Raw genomic sequence first — 21459 nt, 5'->3', positions numbered from 1 at the left:
GCCTGGGAACTTGAAAGTGACTCTTAAGAAAAACTAATGAACTCTGTGGACATTATCCAAATCAACCATAAGGGGAAGCAAAGGGATACAATTACAAAAGACTATATAGTGATTTGTAATAAGGAAGGTTGTGGAGATTGTTACCCTTTTGTGTGCTTTATATGTAAAATTTGCCAAGAACGGTGGTGGGTCCATTGCCAGAGGGGAAGACCACCAATTGGGGTTTGTACTGAGTGCTATAAAACTCAGCGAAAACTAACTGAAACTGTGCTAAGGATAGGAGAATTGGAAAATCGGTGGGTCAGTTTTGGATCTGAGTGGTGGGAAATATTCTTGTTTTCATACTAACGAGCCCACTCCATTTGCTGCTCAGGTAATAAAAGGGTGTTGTCGAAAGGAACTGAAGGGGATTCCTTGCAATCCACCTCTGGTCAAAGATAAGAACTGGGAACAGTACAAGGCTAGGCAGGAGCGGAAAAGGGGACGCTCAGGCGAGTACTGCTGCTGCCGAGAAGATGGTTTACCTCGCGGCTCGAAGCACCCGAGTCGGCGAGCGAGGCAGAGAGGAAAAGGCCAAGCCCCCTCTAAGTGGAACAATGCTGAAATGCTCCAACTATTGCCAGCCGAGTACTAGGATCCCTCAAAGGACCAGTCTAAGTGCCTCCGAAACACCAAGGGAGCAGCAAGCCAAAAAGGGGAAAACAGGATATTACGTAACAAAAACAAGGCTAGGACTCCACCCTTATTGGCAAATTATTAGTTTTCTATCGCTCTGTCCTAATGGTGTTTCTAGTCAGGACAATGCTGAACACTTTACTTCTAGCCTACGAAGCAGCAAAGCGATTTGATGAACAAAATGGTAAAAGAGAAAATGGGGGATTGTGATAAACTGTGGTAACTTGTTTGTTCATCAAAAGAATTGGAATATTAAAGGAGGAAATATAAAAATTAAAGTATGATTAATCACCATATAGGGAGCTTTTTGTAGCTTTTTTGCAGACACAGGCTAAGGATGTCGGGGGATGGCCGGAGCTGATTATGAAATCAGCGACCACCAGGCAACGGCCACCGGACTAGACAACGTAGGAGTGCTCCGGGTACGCCCATCACTGTGCGGAGCCGATTGTGAAATCAGCGATCACCTGCCTCGACACAACGCAGACACGACGCAGAGGGATGCTCAAGCTACGCACACTGCTATCGCAAAAGACACGAATTAAGAAACCTCCAAGAAACTATAAAAAGAAACTGAATAAGGGAGTGGGGTGTGGGGCACTGCAGTGTGGGACACTGCAGGAGGGGCGGTTAGGAGACCCCTACCCACCCAGCGCTGTTTTGCTTGCTACTGCTTGCTGTAATTAATAAAATTCTAATTGACCTTAAAAAGGCTGAATCAAATTATTCGCCTCAATTTATCACACTAAGGTGGTCATATATAGTAGCAAAGGAGTTATTTCTCTATGGGGGCTGCACATGATCTTTCCAAACTGAGTAAATAACAATTGCACCATGTTTCACTGTGTATGTGAATTAGTCACTGGTGGGAAAGTGTTGCTCCTAATCTAAGCATAGAGTAAAACTTAGAAGAGCACAAGGATGTTAGTAGCTGGATCCATCTGTAGCAAAAGTGGGCGATAGTGAAGGACCATACGGAAAATTGCCTTTTCTGCCTCCATATTCATGGGGTTTGTACAGTTCCTTTTTATGCAGGAGGGAAGGAGCTACTGTTTCTGTTGCATCCCAGAGTTTGGGTTTAGATTAGGGTTTTTAATTTATGTTAAAATAAGCCAAGTTCTGTAATCCCGCGTTTCCCCCGCGTTGTTCCCCCCCGCGGTTTCTGCCCCCATGCTGCCGGATCTTACCCCTGTGCCGCTCCTGTAACCACCCCGCCGTCCGGCCCTGGGAAACCCCGTGCTGGCCGCCCCGAGCCACACGATCCCGCTCAGCCCGCTCTGGCTCGGTGCCCGCCCCTGCGGGGTTCTCTGGTTGGTCGCTGTTGCTGACGTCACCGCCACGGCAGCCGCTCCTATTGGCCGGCAGGCCGTGGATCCTCTCGCCCCCGCCCCTCTATAAAGCCCTATCCCGCCGGCAGTCAGACGCCATTTGCTCCCATGCGAGTGCCGGGAGCGGTCGCGTCTTTCCATCGATCCGCGCCACGTGACCAATAAACCGTTCCTGCCAAGCACGGAGTAAATGGACAAATTCCTTCCTCTTTGCCGGGTCCCTAGCGCACGGTAACAGAGACTGGCTGGCCCACGCACCCGAGACACGGAGCCGTGTCCGGGAACCCGCGGCAGAAAACCCCGGCAGCACGTGGAAGTTATGCCACAGCCGGGCTCCCAAGAGCCGCGTGCAGCCGGGGAGAGCGAAAACCCACGCCGCAGTTTCTGCCTGAAATTTGTAACTACATGGTGAAAACACTATGATATGGGAATAAGGATTTGGGTGATGGGAGATTATGAAGTGAGATACTAAATACACATTTCTGTATAAAGTATGCAAAAAGAGTATGATCTTGAAAGTGTTTCAAAATCTATAAACTTTAAGAGGCTAACACAGGCAGTCTTGTCAGACTGTAGTTTCTCTTTATACAAGATTGTATGGGTGCCTGAAGCATCAGGCCCACTCTTCCTTGAGTAGTGGCGCTTATGCATATGTTCAGGTGGCGCAGAGAGCCCTTTTCAGCCCCACGTTAACTGCAGGGACTCATCCTCCATTTGTTCACATGCAATTTCTGCAAAATAGTGTAAAGAAGGAGAATGTGTTTTATATACTTAATTTTTCCCAGTTTTTCAGCTGAACCAATGTTTTGGTGCAAGATTAAGTGGATTTAGCTTTTGGATTTCACTGCTTGTGCCTTTGCTTTGTATTAACAACTTTAGAGCAGGTAAGGAAGTTGTATATTTTATCAGGGCTTTAAGGTCATTGGAGAATTCATGCTTAAAAAATTTAGCAAAGCCCTTGCTGCATGGTTTCTGGTTTATAATATTTGGGGTATAGAGGAAGCCCTGTCAGATGTTTCTTTAAGAAGGAAAGAGTCACGGCTCTTTACTGAGAGTGAAGATCTCAGCATTGTAAAGAATTATATCAATGCTTTGACCCTTGAAACTCAGTAATAAGCACCTTAGAAATAAGCAGTACTGTGGGAACTATGCTCCTTTCCCTGGCTAGTTTGTTGCCATTGTTGGTTTAGGCAAGGTTCTGTGATCTCCTGGAGAGATGTTATTGCTGTAGTCATCAGAGATCATCTCTCATCCAGTTGTCCAGATGAATTAAACACATCCATAATCATGGATTTGGACTGTGCTGAAGATGGAAATTTTCAAAATACCCATGAAGCTACCTGGACATCTGGGCTGTGGGGAGTCTGAGAGAAGTTGGTGGGTCTCAAGGTATGTGGTGGTATTGCAAAATGTGCATGTCGTCAAAATTATCTTAAATCAGGATGTACTTGATATTTCATCTTTATATACTTTCAAGTGTACTTAGCAAGAAAGGAGACGTAATCAGTAGAACAGATAGCAGCTAGTGTCCCTTAATCAGGACATCCTGGAGCTAACAAGTTTTAAGGATGGAGTAAATCAAGATTTTGATGTATGTCTATGTATATGTTGTCACCTTGGCAAAAGACTCAAGGTCCATGGACCCTATAGTTGGTCTATCTTCATTATTATACTAAAAATCACTCATGAAGATCAGAAAGACCCTGCCCAGGTGAAGACCCTTCCCCTGAGCATGCACAGAAGTCAGCTGGGGTTATGTAACTTGCATGAAAATTACAACCCAGCCATAAAGGAGAAGCTGCACTTGGGAGGTTATGGACACAGCTTCTATGAATAAACCACAGAAACATAAAATATTCTGAGTTGGAAGGGACCCGTCGGAATTATCAAGTCCAACTCCTGGCCATGCACAGTACAACCCCAAGAGTCACACCATGGACCTCAGAGCATTGTCCAAACGCTTCTTGAACTCTGTCAGCCTTGGTGCTGACAAGTTCCCTGGAGAGCTGGTTCCAGTGCCAACCACCTTCTGTGTGAAGAATCTTTTTCAAACATTCAGCCTCAACCTCCCGACTCAGCTTGTTGTTATTCTCTTAGGTCCTGTCACTAGTCACCACAGAGAAGAGAAAGATCAGTGCCTGCCCCTCCTCTTTCCCACACGTGGAAGTTGTAACTGCAATGAGCCCTCTCCTCACTCTCTTCGACTGACTGAATAAGACAAGTGACCTCAGCCACTCCTCGTATTTCCTCGGCTCAAGGCCCTTCACACAATCTTCTTTGCCCTTCTTTGGACGCTCTCTAACAGCTCAATGTCTTTCTTATATTGTGGTGCCCAAAACTGCCCCCAGGGCTCAAGGTGAGGTCCCTTTCCACGGCGCTGCTTTCCAGCCTCTCGTTCCCCAGTCCGTCCGTACAGCAGGCACCAATTGTTTACTACCCTGTCCCCCCTTCTCTTCTATCAGAAAGCAGCCGGGAGTGACTGCGGGCTCTCCAGGGCGGTGCCATCCTCTGGGCTGCCCAGCGCTGCGCTCCGGCTCAGCCATGCCCACTGTGCGCCGCCCCGCGCCGGGCCGGCGGTGCCGCGGCGCTCCCGGGCAGGGCAGTGCCCGCGCCCGCTGTTGCCGCCGCCCGCGGCGATGGGCGCGGCCGGAGCCGGGCGGAGCCGCCCCGCGCGTCACGGCCCGGGCGGGCGGAGTGCAGTGGCGGAAGATGGCGGGCGCCGCCGGGCCCAGCTGAGCAGCGCTCGGGGCCGCCGCCTCCCTCCGTGTCAGGCTCCTGCTGGGCCCGGGCAGCCGCCGCAGGGGCCGAGTCCGCCCGCCTGTGGGGTGAGTAGCGGCGGGAGGGCGGGGGCACGGGCCGGCCGCGGAAGGGCAGGGGAAGGGCACGGGCTGTGGGGGAGGCGGCGCTCCCGCTGCCAAACAAAGGCCGCCGCGGGGCCGCTCCCGGCGGGGTCCCGGGGAAGCGCTGGGCTCGGGCGGTTCATGGCCGCCGTGGCTCGCGGGCCCGGTCCCCTCACGCCCCGGTCCCCTCCGTGCAGGGCCGCTGGTCGGGAGCGGCGGCGCGCCCGCTCCGCTCTGCCCTGCACTGGGCATCCCGGGGCTCCGGCGGCGACGTGTGCGGGGGGGACCGGGCTCGGTGTGCGGGTGTCGGGGGCACCGCCCCATGGGTGAAGCGTCCCGCGGGTGCGCGGGCATGGCTTGGGGTCCCTGTCACCCCTGTCCTGGGGTGGAGGAGCCTCTTGTACCGTCTTTCTTTCTTGTTGACTCGGAAAGGTAGATAAGGGTTCGACTCGTCAGGAAAGTTTTTGGCGTCTAGTTTCGAAGGTAAAGAATAACAGAACGACTGAGGATGGGAGGGACCTCCCCAGGTCATAGGGTCCAGTCCTTCTCCTCGGATGGGGACAGCAAGAGTGGATCTCCCGGACCGAGGGAGTGCTGGGGGTGTTTGGCCTGGAAGAGAAGGAGGCTTGGGGGTGACAGTATCACTCTCTACAACTACCTGAAAGGAGGTTGTAGCCAAGTGGGAATCAGCCTCTTCTCCCAGGTAACAAGTGATAGGACAAGAGAATGTAGCCTCAAGCTATGGGGAAGGACGTTTAGCTTGGATATTAGGAACAATTTCTTCTCAGAAGGAATGGTTAAACATTGCAGTGGGCTGCCCAGGGAGATGCTGGAGTCACTGACCCTGGAGGTGGTTAAGGAAAGACCGCTTAGTGCCATGGTCTAGGTGACATAATGGTGTTCAATCGCAGGTTAGACTCAGTCATTTCTCAGAGGTCCTTTCCAGCTTAATTGATTCTGTGTTTCAGTTTCTGTCCATTGCCTCAGGTCCTGCCAGAGGACATCACTGGAAGAGTAGCAAAATGTCTTAAAGGTAGTGGGGACTTTGCCACTTTGCATATATGCTTAAAAAATTGGTTGGAAAAGTGATTTCCTCTCTATAACTTTTGGTAAAGGATTAATGGTGGAATAATGCAGTAATATGTCTTTTGCTGGAATAGTGTTTGAGTTGTTAACTGATTAATTACCTGACATCCCCCCCCCCCGCATTAAATAGTAAAGAAATGGACAGAAAAACAGAAGATCTTTTTCTGAGATCAGAACGTGTAAGAAAACCCATCTTTTTGTCTACTGCATAGGCATCTATTCTTTGTTCTGCCACAGTGTTTATTTAAAATAAATTGGTTATTAGGTAATTAATATCTGCTTGAAATTGTGTGACCACAGTTTATGAAATGGTGCCATGTTAGTTTAAAGTTCTACATCACACTGTTCACTCTTTTTAAGTGGAAGCACTCCAAAAGTTAGATTTTTTTTGTCATATAACATGTGTCTGTGACTAACAAACCCTTGATTTTATGATACAGAGAAACGTGTTGGCCATATGAGAATGTAAGATGACATTGCAGACTTTCTTGTGCTTTTGTATATTTTGTACAGGTTTTGACAATTGGTTTGTGTTGGTTGGTATACTTTTAAGAAACCCCTTAATATTGGTAACTTTCTGATTGCTTTCTTTTATCTGATGTATTTAAAACCTGAAATAGTGATTTGTAGGACTGAGCACTTTGTATTTTGTTTAGGAAGTGAATTTTGTCTTAGAATTCAGATGTTCTTAGCAATATATTACTGTTTATTGACCATATTTAAATTTTGTCTCGAAGGTGGACAGATTTCTCTGATAAAGCATAAATCCTGATGTCAGCTACTTCACACATTATTTTAACTGATTTTTTTAACCAGGGTGGAACATAGACATGTCTGATACTTGCTATCATCTGAAAACCAGCCCTGCATTTTAAATATAGATTTACATTTTTCCAGTCTTTTATATGTAATCCCCAGCCTCTTTTGTTTTATTAAAACTAACAAAAAATCCATCACTACAATATTTGGAAATGGTTGTTGCCTTGAATGCATAAGGTAGAAAAGAAGGATTTGTGTATTTCCAATTTCCCCTACTTCTTACTGTGTGCAGTTTTGATGGTTACAGTAGAGACCTCCTTTTGTGCAATTTTTTTTAGTTATATTGGTTTGAGGTTTCAAGAGAAGAATGTCTGTGTGTCTAACTGTAGTTCACTTTTTGTGTCTTTTGATATTTTAGAGATACCCAATTTTGTTCTTTGTGATAAAGTAACAAAAAATAAGGTAATTAAAAAAAATCTTCTCACCTGGATAACAGAAATATGGTTAAGAGAAGTAGAATAAATATTCCCAGATAAATAGGGAAAAGCAGAAATGCAGCATAAGGTCATTAGTCATACTGGAATTTCAGACACTGGAGAAGTGTGGGTGTAGACTACTTATGGAAACTTAGATTTGTTATTTCTCTCTGTCTCTGGATACCAGAAATTAATATTTTTAGAGACTCATTTCAGCTGTTCTGAAAATTTCTTCTTTAAACAGAATCCTGATTGACTCAGTCCCAATAGAAAGAATATTTTAAGATATTTGCCACTTCGTGTGATGCCTGACTTTTGATTTGTTCATGTGTAGGAAGTACATCAGTTTAGGAAGGGATTACAATAAGGTGTCATAATGGCTGGGCAATGCTTGTTTTAGTAAGATTCTGTGTGCTATAAGTAAAGGTGATGTTTCAGCATGTTTTTAATTTCTTTATGCCATCATAAAGCATAAAAACATGTGAGAATATGAAACTGGCTTATGTTAGTCTTCTATAATAAATTTCAAGTGTACAATTCTTATGTTTCACCTTTTTTAAATTTTAATTTGAAATGATGGCACTTCCAGTTCTTAAGGGTGAAATGCTGTGCATTTACACATTTGAGTTGTACGTGCTCAGATTTCAGCAGCATAGTAATTATTTCCTTTTATAGTTAGCTGAAAGATCTGCCACAGTGTTGCATGTTGGGAAGGTGGCTTTTGTGTCTGGAAAAGGAAGGAGGCATTAAAAAGTAGGCAACAGTTTTTTCATTGTATGATGAAAAGTATGAATTTAATGTCATTACTATCTTGACTTTTTTATTTTTTTGTTTTCAGTAGGTATTCTCAATAATGCTAGAGTTGTTGACCAGTTTTGATATTTATTCATAGAAGGTTGCTGTTTGCACAATAAAAAAAGACATGCAGAAAATGTATGTAAAAATTGTGATAGTTGGAAAATTTAGTAATATTTCTTATATAGTTAGGAACTCATAAGAGGTTCCGAGAATACATAAAATAGCTGCAGATTTGGGTTATCAGGACCTCTGCTGTCAATACTAGTGTTGTTGAGAGAAACTGGTTTTTTTAAACTGACAAAATTTTTGCAGTCTTTCCAAAACAGTGATAATGTTTGTCTGCTTCAGCTCAGGATGCAAGAGCCTTACAAAACCAGGTTAATCCCTGTGCAAACATTGCCTTCACCTGAGCATTTGTGCACTTTATATGATTTCATAGTTCTTGGTGTGTTGTTAGTTTCGTAAAATAGCAGGATTTGCTGCCCAAGGGCATTGTGAGATTTCCAAATTTGAAAGTTTGGATGAAAAGCAGGTTTTTTGAACTCACTTAGGTGGGAGAGAAAAAAAAAAAAAAACAGCATTAATCTTTATTGGAAAGGGGATTGGTTTCCACATAGAATCCTGGTTTTAATTGAAATTTTTGTTATAGGTTGTGAAAATATTTCTGCTGTGTCAAAGAAACAAAATGTATTAATTGAGCAATTAAGGACCATTTATGTATGGGATGTTCTTGAATGATACTGGTTTTGCACTTTTATTTATAAAATTTGGCAGGGATGAAGTTCTCATCCTTTAATTTGGTCAAGGGTAAGTCTTAGAGTTTTCTTTTTATTCCAGGGTTGTTTGAAAACTGTATGAATATATATTTCAGGAGCTTTTTTCATTAGAGGGACCAGAGTAGAATTACTTCTATAGCCAGAGACTGTTCCTCAGAGTCTTGCTTCAGTTTTTATGATTATTTAAAAGAAATCTGAAGCATTGGAAGAAATCACACTTTAGTGAACAGCACCCCTTTGAGTACAATGCCTAATTTTCATAAAATAATAGTATACATTTTATTTAATAAAAAGGTGGACTGTGACTGTATTCAGCTGATGTTGAGTTGGTGTCCTGAGTGTATCATGAACAGACCCAGTCTGGCTTATTTTGGGCATGTTCTTTGTTCTTGTTGGGGAAGAAATAAAGCAAAGTTTCCAAAAACCTTAATACCACTATTTTTTTATTTATCTTTTTTTCTGGAGTGGTGGGTAGAGTTTTGTTTGTTTGGTGATGGTTGTCCCTAAACTGTGCTTTCCTAATGCCCTCCAGTGATGTTAATCTTTAGGATGCTCCAAGAAGCTTGCCTAAAAAAGGGAAAATAAAAGCATGAGGATATAAATGCATAATTATAGTATTTGATCTTGTGATTCTTGTTTTTATAAAATAGACTATTATTAATTCTAAGAAGGGGATGTTATGTGACAGTGAAACATAGGGGACAGGAAATATTAGTATTCTTGGACATGTTTCACCGGTGCCAATCTTTTATGATTTATAAAAGTAACATTACCATGGAGTTTACAAACACATCTCTAGACGTGTTCATTGGCATCAGGTGTTTTGCTGTCAGTTAGAGGTTTAAGCTGTCCCTAAGGATTCAGCTCTGCGTGAAGGCAGAAGCTGCACTGTTGCCAACTGGGATTTCTGAAGCAAGCAGGATGCTTATCTACAGTGCAGCAGGGCTGCCTCTGCCTTTTGGAGATATGCCCACAGGGAACATCAAGTGAGGAATCTTACTTTGAGGAAACAGCAATGCTGAATACTTTCCTTCTTTCCACACTAGCTAAGAATTAATTGGTGAAGTTTTGATGGCAACTGCAGAGTATAAATCATTTGGTGAGACATTTTTAGTCATGTTTTGGGGATGTTCTTAATGCAGTTCTCAGTTTAGTATTTGGTATGGAAAATAGCATGGGGATTGATGGTACAGCTACAGGAGAAAAGCTGGGAGATAGCGCAGAAAAAGCAAAAAATGCCTGTGATAGCAGTGGAGGTAGCAGCAAATGACATTTTGTGGATTTCTGTTGTCATATATAAAAAATAAGGGAGGAATACAGGTGTATGTGAATATCTAATGTCATTTTAAGTGCTTGAGAATATCTGAGACACCTGCATAGGGCTATAAGATGCTGCTGAAGGCTGTAAGGGAGGAGGGTTGTCCTGGACTGGCAGCTGGATGCCAGGCAAGATGCTAATTTTCCTGGTATTTTTAGTGTCTGGAATGGCAGTAAGAGCCAGTGTGTCCACACTGAGTCAGTAAAATTGCCATTTCTTTTCAAAGCTTTCATATTTTGGATGGATTAGTGGGTTTTCTGTTTTTAAGTTGCAACCTCTCAATTGGCTCTTCCTCCTACTGAAAAAAAAATGGAGACAAACATATACCACCACTGTTGTGCTGCTCACTCCCATTGATGGTAATTTAACTGTACAGTAAACGTGACAGACCTTTTGTGTTCTTAGTTTATTTATAGCTTTCTTGTGGGATAGACAGTTTATTTATAGCTTTCTTGTGGGACAGACAAAACTGCTACTGGGCTTTATGTATCAAATCTAGATTTTTTTTTTTTTTTACTGGTTTTAGGTGTGGATTTTAGTGTCTGTAGTTTCTTTTGCCACTAGACATTCATGTGCACCTGAATTTCATTTGCATGTACAGAGAGCTGCTGTGATCTTACCTGAGTATTAACTGGCCTTATTTTAAACAAGACATTTCTGTATGTGGGTCATCTGATGGTTGCAGTGCTCGAGATGAGCTCAGGTAGTATCTAACATACCCTGACAACAGCATGTATAACTATATTTACTTAACTTGGTAAAGGAGAAACTATGGTATTACAGACTATGTAAGCAATTTAAAGTGGAGCTGGATTATTTGATTTAAATTTCCAAATCTAGACTAACTTCTCTGTGCTAAGCACAGTGAAGTTCTTGCTGACTTCCTCTCATCTCTTTTTTTCCACTTCAGTTGGAAGCACAGAAAAATTCATTGTCTGCTTTGATTTGAGAATAAAAGTAAGAATATTTGCCTGGGAAAGCCACTAGTCTTTGGCTTTTCCCTGGGAGAGAATAGCCTAAGAGGTAGGCTTTAGTTAACACTAAACTGGAAGTTTTCCTCTGCTGTTACAAGAAAAAACCAGAGAGCATGATCATGTCAGCCACTGGTAAGGAGAAAGGTGTGAAGGGGTGGTGGAGTCTTGTATTTAGCCCCATGACCTATTCTGCATCCAGTGAAACTTAATTTTGGTGCAGTGAGTGACTCAGCTTTTGTCACTACGTGTGTATATTGGGCACAGCTGTTTAGGAAGTCTGAAATGGTTCTTAGTGGTCTGCCTCAAGAAAGAAAAACCTGCTGTCTTGCATATTAGAGGTTAAAAACATAATCAGTTAACAGAAGCCATGTTATGTTTGACTGTCGAGTTAACAACATGCCATCACATGCAGGCATGTCTGCATAAAGTTGGTGATAACTGATTTAGTAAATTGTGTTTCTCAGAGTTCCATATGGCTGCAGTTTAGATAACATCACTTTATTTTGTAATGCTGATTAGTCTCAATGCTCTGATTATACACATCAAGGATAAGGGTTATATTGTAAATAATTAGTATATATAAAATATGTAACATATACAGATATTCCTATAATGTTGTATATAAATATATACATTCCATATATGCATTCCATTTATTTAGACAACATATAACAGTAAGAATAATTTCTGTAATTTTCTAAGAACTAGGGAGAGTTAAGACTTTCCATGGAAATGTAGTGCCTTTTAATGCATATCTCCAAAGTGTTTTGTTGGGGAGAATGGCAGACATGGTGTTTGTACCCAGCCAATAACTTATTAGCATATACAATTCATGCTTTCTAATGTCAAATGTCATAGCTGTTACTTATGCTTTGCTGTTTTTTCTTTTTCTTTCCTGAAACACAGGTAAGCTTTCTTTGTTATCTAGCAGCCCTTTAAATAGTGTGTGAAGATGGCGAGTCTGATGAGTCAGAGTCTGTTGACCTACGTAGAAGAAGGAAATGTTCCTGCTCTGAAGGCACTTCTTGAGAAATGTAGGGATGTTGATGAGAGAAATGAGGTAAGATGATTTTTGAAAAGGTCAGTTTCACATTGCAGCTTATTAGTTACAGAATGAATAATTAGTGGGATCACACTGGTTATTTAATATACAAATTTCAGTTTTGTTTTGAAGTGATTGCTTACCTTTGCATAACCTGAACACTGTGTCTTCAGTCTCTGACAGCACCTCAAGCATCTTTCATAGTATTTGCTTTCTAGAGTGTTCTTCTGAGCTGGAGAATGCAGCTCTATCCTTACTTTGTGAATAGAGTTTATACCTGTATTTCTGTGGCTAAGAATTGTTTCTTAGTTCACAGATCCAACTGCGTAAGCCCTGTTCATGTTGTGTTGAAACCTGGTATGATGATAACCCTTGCCTCACATCATCATGCTTTTCAGTCAAGAGATACTTTGTTATAGAATCCAAATAAGAGCATGTATTGCAATTTACATGAGCATATGCTCATCTAGATGAAAAAAATAGGCATCCAAGAGGTAAGTCTAGAGTTTACCAGGAGTACAAAGTCTTGATACATAGTAGGGAGTTTATATGACAATTATTCAGAATCTGTTATTTTGATCACTATTACAAAACTGCATAAGATGGAAAAAGTATTTTTTGGAAGGAAGTCCAACAGCATATATTACTCAACCCAAAAAGCATCATGCAAATGTGAAAACAATGTGCAGAATTGAGCCTTACTGTAGTTATTAGATCTGGTTTCAATTAAGACAGTTTTCTTTCATTGTTGGCACATTCATTCTGTGCTGTGTATGCACATATGCTGAGGTATTTCAGATGGGAGAATTTTTAAGTTTCAGAGCATACACATGAACCTCACCACCTGGCATGCAGCATATCTGAGAAAGGGAATGTCTGTTTCCTCTGCCGGCAGTTCCTTTCAACAACATGGCTGAAATCAGACATATCCTGTTGATTTTATCAAGTGTCACTGCCTTCACCTTCTTTTCTAAATTTTTATTCACTTATTGGTGGGACTAAATGTAGTCCTGGGTCTCATTAACTGCATTTTTTGCAGAGATCATTTCCCTGATACCTGTTGTTTTCAGTATTCTTGTCTGTTGCATTGGAGAAGGTCATTTCTGCAGACAGACGTGTGTGGTTTGCATCAGTTTCAAACCCGTTGTGGGGATGCTCTGTATGTATAAAGATAGGAGTTTTGTTTAAATGATAGCTCTTCCTTGGAATTCAGTGGCTTTGAGTGCAGTTCAGTTTCCAGTTTTGGACCTGCCAAGGCAACTTTTCTTCTTGGGTAAAAAGAAAATACCAAAAGGAGAGTGTCTTTGGAGATCTAAAAAGATTTCTGGAAAGCTAAGGTTTGCTAATGCCAGGACCTCCCAGGCTGCAGTGACTTGTGACTTGGTTGGATCACCCACATTATTACCAACCCTTTGTACCAACCCTTTTTATCTTGACTGTGGTCAGTTGCCAGAAAAGCTGTGATGTCCCAGTCAGTATGGATGGCTTTATTGCATTAACACTGTCAGCTTCAGTTAAGTGGGGCAAGTCTCAGCCTATCTGCTTTTTCTCTGCACATCCTTCCGCTTGTGTGATTTTTTCTCTCTCATACCAGGCACATGAATTAACAGCTAATGATAGATTCTTGCTTTGTGTGATGCAGTTTGATCCTAACAGCCTCCACTTTCCCTTGATGTGCCTTTCTTTCTGCTCTTGGTACTGAAGGAGCTTCTGCATGTTCAGTTCTGAATCTTCTGTTCTCTCATGGGCTACGAGAGCACTAATCTGTAAGGTGACACTACTAATTGATTTCCCTGAAAAGATGCAGGTGTGCTCCTTTATAATTTGGTTATTCCAATACTTACACTGAGCTGTGATGTACAGATAGACAGTACTTGATGTGTGTGTGAGAAATATGGGCTTTTAGTTGTTGTGGGGTTTCTAGACTCTTGGACAACTTTAGAGACTTAATCTGGAGGTCACCGCTATAGTAATTATCTTTTGTTTCTGTGTTGGTGAAATCTTTATGATGGTTGCTAAAACATTATAACTTTATACTTACGTTTGAGAGTCTTCTAACAAAAAGGGAAGGATGTTTTCAGTATCCCTATAGAAAATTTTACATCTCAGAAAACTAAAGCCATTTTGCAGCTGTATGACACTTTTTACAGAAGGGAATAATTTTACCATCCACAGCCTCTTCTTATCCAGACGTACTTTTATTTGGAATGTATTATCCTTTTGTGTTACCCACTTGTGGAAGACAATCAGACTGATAACAATAGTAACTGTTCAGAAGGAGGTGAGAAGAATGGTCAGGCTAAAATAGCGAGTTTCATTTGTTTTACTAAAGCACTGCTTGGAAGGGATCCCTGGAGATTATCTAGTTCTGTGTCCTGAGCTGGGTTGGTTGGAGCCAGCTGGAATTGCCTGTGTCTGGTGCAGGGCAGTCCCAGCCTCTCTTCACAAAGATTCAGTGCAGGTCCCTCTGAACATCCCAACCAGACACCTGTACTCAGTGCAGTAAGGTTCCTGTCTGCCCAGCCTGTCAGTGCTCTCTGGATAGCAGCACAAGCCTCAGGTGCACCAGCCACTCCTCCCAACTTTGTCCAGGCTGCGAGGGTGCTGCGGGTGCACTCTGTGCCATTGCCCCAGTCCTTCATGAAAGGGTTAAGTAGGATCCCAATATTGATTCTCTGCACTGGTGAGTGCCCTCCAGCTGGACTTTGTACTGTTGATCCCAGTGCTCTGAGCCCAGCACTGCAGCCAGTTTCAATCCACCTCACTGTCCATTTGTCTAGCTTGTACTTCATTAGTGTCCCTGGTTATTGTGGGAGACAGTGTTGAAATCCTTGCTAGCTATGGCATAAACTATGTCTCAGCTCTGCATCCACTGCCCAGTGTCATCTCAGAAGGGAGAGTGGTCAGTCAGGATTTCTGAAATCACTTGGCATGTGTATTCCCAACTTATTAGCTTGCATATCTTAAAGAGCAGAAGTTATGACTGTTTTCTTCTCCAAAGAGAGCTGTTCTTTTCTAAAAAGTAGCATTTTATTTTCTCTTGATTTTTTGAGCATTTTAATTCCTTTTTTTTTTTGACCAGACCTAAAACTACTTCTTGTTCATACAAAATATACTTTAGGATCTAGAAGCAATGGTGTCCTTTTGAATGTATATAATGTACAGTTATACCAACATAAACTTACATGAAGGCATTATTTTTCTTTGTGAAAAATTACCTTATAAATGTAGTTACATAAGGAACAGCTGATGGGCCAGAAAGCATTTTGAAAGAATCCATGCAATTCTGTGATTCTGTGTGTGTAAAGAGCAGAAAGAGTCATCAAGTATCTTTAGTAATTGTATTATTAAGAGTTTCAATTATAGAGATTAGTGATATTACTGCATTCTGATACTGCACTGATTTTTATTCTTTCCAGGGAAATTGCTGGTGTATAGCTCCTAACATGTAGCTTTTACATTATTAAGAAACCAGTTAATTTCAGTTTTCTGTATGGTGGAGAGGAAAAACAGAAGCGAGGTCAGGAAAAATTATCTTAATTTTTTAAACTTGTAATTAATAAATTTAATGTAAAATTTAGCAAGTTGTACTTTTCAGCTTACAGAACAATTGTATCTCAGAAATTTGCTGACACAAAAGTAGGCTGATGGAAGGGTGACAGATTCTAACTGACTTTTAAAATACTTCTGAAGGAAAATAAACCAGCTTTTCTATCTTTCATCTTCCCTGAGATGAGACTGTCTGCTAAGAACCCATATTGAAGAGGACAGGAGTGATGTCTGTATTTCCTGTGCTGTGAGATAAAAGTGGGGTATATAACCTGACTGTTTTTTCCAAGGCTTTAGCAACTGTTCTTCTGAATCAGTGTGCATGTTTTAATGGCCATTGTGGTTCCTAAGGTAGATATATTTCTTTATTAATTTTTTTACAATGTGAATGAGTTACTCCAAGTTGTAGAGATATAACCCGTACTGGAGATGTCTTCAGTGAGGAAATAATTCAAAAAGGTAGATACTTAATAATGTAAGTTTGTTTTTGTAATAATGTAAGTTTTTTTTTTTTTTTAGTAGCCCTTTTTAATGTCTGAAATGTTTGGAGTTTTTTGTGTTTGTTTTTTAATCTCCTATGGGATTTAATACCATAGTCTCCATTTTTATTGTAAGTTTGCGGTGTGGTTTCAACACCACTCCTTCCTACTACTTCTCAGTGGCAATTAAAAATGGAAACAACGTTGCTCTATAGTTTCTGGGTTTTTAATGTGTGGGTATGTGTGTCATTGTTATCATTTCCCAATGCATCTGTTTTCCTGTCACTTTGATTTCAGAATGGCCAGACTCCACTTATGTTGGCTGCTGAGCAAGGCAATTTAGAAATTGTCCAGGAGCTTCTCAAGAAGGGAGCTAATTGCAACTTAGAAGATGCAGTAAGTATTAGTGTTTTATGTGATGGCACCTTACAGTGGAAGAACGAGAAATTTCAAGGGGCAGGTGAAGAGAGAGAATTTAGGTTACTGTTGAGCTCAGGGGGGAAAAAAGCAGGTGAAAAACGATGACATATAAGAGAAATTTTATACAAAATTGCTTGGCTTTTGTATTCTCTGAGCCCTCATGAAGAGTAGGGATATTCCTCAGATGTTTAAAACATCTTGATCTCTGCTGAATTTGCTGGTGTTTCTTCTGGGAAATCAGAATAGAGAAATACAGCATCAAAGATGAGGTCCAAGTCATTTTGCTCATCTCAGTGTTGTTGAGGTATGTCAGTGGGTTGAATTTTTGTTTATTTGTTTGGGGTTTTTAAATTTGGTTTGGGGTTTTTAAATTTGGTTTTGGTGTTTTTCCAGTAAATACCTAGAGAGAATTTAGGTTAAAGGATTATTTCAGATAATCCCTCTCTGCCCAAACAGTGGCAGAGAGGGGTTTCAAATTTATGAATTGTCTTTGTGCCTCAGCAAAGGAAGTTGACTCCAGATGAAAGGTGCCCAAAAGGGATGCATAGAACAGAGATATTGTTAGAAAGTTTTGAAAGGTCTGTATATTCCAGTGAAGAGTGATAACCCAGAAAAGGATATCACTTGTTTTTTTTTTCTTTTGTACTTAGTTTAACTGTAGTGGTATGGACATCCAGGAAAGGTCTTCTGTGGAATCTGTCACCTTAAAAATTCCAAAACAACCAAAACTACCAACCAACCAAGTCTGTATTGTTTTGAGACATTTTATTACAGTTGCTATAAATGCCACAATTTCTGTACTTCTAGGAAGGACAGCTACCTTATAAACTGTTGCTCATCCACACCTGGATGAGCTTTGAGCAGTGGGGGAAAAATAAGCATAATGCAAAGGGAAATGTATCTTCTTGAAGTGATCAGAAGTGTGAAAAGCTGTGATCGAGCTTACCTTGCATATCTGAATATGTCCCTTGAGTGCTGTCACACACTATATGTTGAGACTCACTGCCACTGTTTTCTGTGGTCTTGGTTAGCATCTCGTTCCCTCTCAGCAGTTTTTAATACCTTGACCTCATTTTCTAATCCTTTGTAGGTGCTGCTTCCTCTATATATTTATTAAGATAACCTACAGTGAACTGAGGAGTGGAAAGGGCTAGATATTGGGTAGGTTAGCACATAACTGGAGAGGAGATTTAGAGTAGTTGCTCTATATATCCATGTGTATAACTGGCACACTGTGGGTTTATTAGTACTTTTTTTTTTTTTAAGAACAGCTATTTTAAAGCTATTTATGCATTTCTGGTTGTGGATTAAAAATTTTAAAAACAAGGTTACTTGTATTGAAATATTGAATATTACTTTACAACATTTTTTCCTTTTTATCTAGGATAACTGGACAGCTCTTATTTCAGCAGCTAAAGAAGGACATGCAGCTATTGTAGCAGAGCTACTCAATTATAATGTCAGTTTGGAGCATCGGGATTTGGTATGTGTTGGCTTAGTGTAAAAATAAAATAGAAAAACAGTTTTGTGAGTTGGAGATTTTCAATTCCATAAAACTAAGGAAAGATATTTCATTTTTACATTATGTTACCAGTGCTGCTGAAATTAAAAAGAATATGTAGTTAAATATTTCTTCTTACACCTGTCAAATGATTGCTTTAGTGTTAATAATGGCAGCTGGTTTACTAGGGCTGCTATTCTCCCATTCATTTGCTTTGGATAAAAGCTAAACTGAAGAACAGTTTGATTTTTGGGTGTGTTTTGGGTGGTGAGAGTTTTTTGCAGGAGGAGGGTTGGTTTGTGGTTTTTTTTTTGTTGTTGTTGGAGGTTTTTTTGGGTGGCAGTGGTTTTTTGTTTTTTTTTTTTTTAAAGTATTGTGGTAAAATAAACATTATCTTTCCCAGAAGATACCTGTCTGCATTTACTTTTACTCTGGGCAGCTGTGATTGTTCATACAACAGTCCTTGTTTTCAGTCTCCTAACACTTGCTTTTATTCATCTTGCTAAATTTTTATATGGCAAAGTGGGCACTACAGTCCAGCCCATCTAAAGAGTTATATAAGCTGCTGACTTATGAGTCTAAGGTGAGATGGCCCGGAAGAGCTATAAACTGTCCCCATTGACAGGAGATGGAATTAGGTACCTGCAAGGACTGATTTTGTTCTCCTTAAGTTTAAATGTGGAGTGAGTTCAAGTGCTTCCTTTAATTGGAGTTCCACTCTGTCTGAAAGCTAAGGCATCTTCACTAATCGAGATTTTTTTGTTTAACGTTAAGCAGATTCACATGGCCAAGTGCTTGATTTCTAGACCTCTGCCAGTCAAAGGCATCTTTCACATCTCCAAAAGTGTGTTATAAATAAATAAAAAAACCCTGTGCTTACAGTTATTGGAGGCATACTGTTATTTTAAAATAATAGTTGTTTACCTGACCTGTCAAATGCCTTAGGCAGTGAAACCTCATTGTCTCCTAGCTTACAAACTTAAATGAACACACCAGTGTAGTTTGAAATTAATTGCTCTTATTACTCTCTGATACAGAAATCAAAAGTAAACTTACCAAGTTAATTGATTTTGAATCTAGACTTTGTTTTAAGATAGTAGTGTGTTTCTTGGTTTGTTTTTTTTTTTATTTAATCCAGTGGTTGGATTTGTATGCATTTGAAATTTGAATTCAGTGTTCAGCAACATTGAGAACATGATGTTTTCCCAAGTTTTGCATATAACAGGAAATTAGTACTTCCATACAGGAGCTTATTATTTATTCTGAATAAATAGGATTACAACATTGTATGGTCAGTCCTTAACTATATTTTGAATTTGCAGAATTGTCTTAGGACAAATACAGAATGAAATAAAAGTAATTAGTTACATTTCTAAGTATTTTTCAGTTTTTACAATTCTTTGAATTGTGTTTGCTAGGGAGGATGGACTGCCCTGATGTGGGCATCATACAAAGGCCGTACTGAAGTGGCTAAACTGCTGCTTGAGAAGGGAGCAAATCCAAACATCACAGGCATGGTAAGATTTAGTCTTAAACATCTCCTCCTCCCAAGTGTTTAAGTCTTGAGTTGTATGCTCGTCTTATTATCTTGATCGAACATTTTGCATTTTTTGCAGTATGACATTTTTTACTCTACTTTATAAAGGGCTTGCTTTAATAACCTGTGTGATTCCCACTGGCTTTTTTAATAACTTTGAATTTTTTTAAATTGAAGCAAATGGGTGTATAGCTTATACTAAGATTCAGATTATCAGGAGAGGAAATAATAGAAAAGATAAGTAGTGTATCTAATGTTGCTTGTGTAACAACTGCCATTTTTCTGCATCTGTAGAAGTGAATGGAGTAGCTAATGTGTGCAGTGTAGAAACCATAATTTGCTTTAATTGTTTCATAATAGTTTAGATTATATGAACATATACCATTTCATGTTGGAGAATAAAAAAACCCCTAAGATTCTGAGATTTAGTTAATTTGTAAGTGTTTTCTACAAAAGTGTAGGTTCTGAACAGTTTGTTTATACTAACAGTTCTCTGCTGTTTGAGGCAATGAACAATGAAGGAAGAAGCCCAGTGGCCAGAACAACCTTTGTGGTGGTTGATTTTCTCTGGTTTATATATGCAGTGTCTGTGTGCATGGCACAACTCCTCTGCCGTCCTGATTCCTTAGGGCTATTACATAGCTGTCTGTTGCTTCCTTTCTACCTTACAACTGTTCCTATTAGGATGAGGATGTGAATTTACAAACCTTGTTTAAAGAGTAATAAATCAAAACTGGTTTAAACAGTGGACATCTTCCTAGATATCCTCTAAGTAATATACTTGATAACAATTGTTGAAAATGTAGTTGGATTTCTTTCTGTATATTCATTCTTCTGTGGGTTTAACTTGTTTTGTTGATGTAAAATAATGAAAATACATAATACTATAATTATTTATTTGTTTTTTAATTCTAAGCAATACAGTGTTTATCCAATTATTTGGGCAGCAGGACGTGGCCACTCAGATATAGTCCATCTCTTACTGCAGCATGGAGCTAAAGTGAACTGCTCTGACAAAGTAAGTTATACCTATATAACACTTAATTTCTGTAATGTCTGATGAATTTCTTGTGAAAGGAAATCTATGAGTTCTTGATTAGAAAAAAACTTGCTGTTATATTTTACCCATGAGATGAGAATTAGCGTGCTAGAGTAAGTTATGCTTGAAAGAGGTTTTTCCATAGTATGCTCAAGATGGTTGTGAACATATTTCTATTTTCAGAGCTATTGGAAACCTTGCTATCCTAGGTTGTATAGAAAAATTATTCTTAGAGCTGTCTACAAAAGAAAAAATTGAAGTGACTTTTCAAATGCTTGTTCAAAAGACCAAAAGACCAAATTATACTTTTGTAAAAACTAAAGCAATGAAGTATAGGATAAATGGTAGATTGTATGGGATACTAAATACAGAAAGCAATATGATAAAATGTTGTGAATGTTTTTTCAGTATGGAACCACCCCACTGGTTTGGGCAGCAAGGAAAGGGCATTTGGAGTGTGTGAAATACCTGCTGCAGATGGGAGCTGATGTTGACCAAGAAGGAGCTGTAAGTAACTGCATTTTCCAGTGATAAGTACATCTGTGTGTCCCGTTTGGTTTTTTTTATAAAACAAATACCAAGAAATACATGAGACAAGATGAAATGTTGGTGTTGGAGTGTTTTGCTTTCCAGCTATTTGCAGATTGCATATGAGAGTTACTGAAACTTCTTTGTGCCTTTTAATAAAACTGTGATGTAACTAGGGAGTTGTATTGACAGTGTACACACCAGTATGTTAAGTGTAAATTTTAATGACTATAAATTAATTTAGGTAATTGTTATCTGAAAGTTAATGCTATCAGAATTCATTCAGTATCCATGCCTGATACATCAAATGTCTTATTCCTCAGTGCCATTTGAA

General features: G+C 40.2%; 1 protein-coding gene across 3 annotated transcripts in view; it reads left to right on the top strand.

The window, feature by feature from the left end:
* The first annotated feature begins 4767 nt into the window (after positions 1–4767).
* The window catches only part of KIDINS220 (kinase D interacting substrate 220), a 75369-nt gene continuing 58677 nt past the window's right edge, over positions 4768–21459 (top strand). For all 3 annotated transcript variants that reach the window (XM_053938518.1, XM_053938517.1, XM_053938516.1), the window contains exons 1-7: positions 4768–4828; positions 11937–12090; positions 16398–16496; positions 17905–18003; positions 19440–19538; positions 20475–20576; positions 21006–21104. In XM_053938518.1, the coding sequence (XP_053794493.1) occupies positions 11983–12090; positions 16398–16496; positions 17905–18003; positions 19440–19538; positions 20475–20576; positions 21006–21104 (606 nt within the window). In that variant the 5' untranslated portion in view covers positions 4768–4828; positions 11937–11982. The remainder of the gene's footprint in view (positions 4829–11936; positions 12091–16397; positions 16497–17904; positions 18004–19439; positions 19539–20474; positions 20577–21005; positions 21105–21459) is intronic.

Source organism: Vidua chalybeata, chromosome 3 (assembly GCF_026979565.1).
Source record: "Vidua chalybeata isolate OUT-0048 chromosome 3, bVidCha1 merged haplotype, whole genome shotgun sequence".
Classification (NCBI taxonomy): Eukaryota; Metazoa; Chordata; class Aves; order Passeriformes; family Viduidae; genus Vidua; species Vidua chalybeata.
The sequence above is the reverse complement of the archived record's forward strand: the minus strand, read 5'-3'. Positions and strand labels throughout refer to the sequence as shown.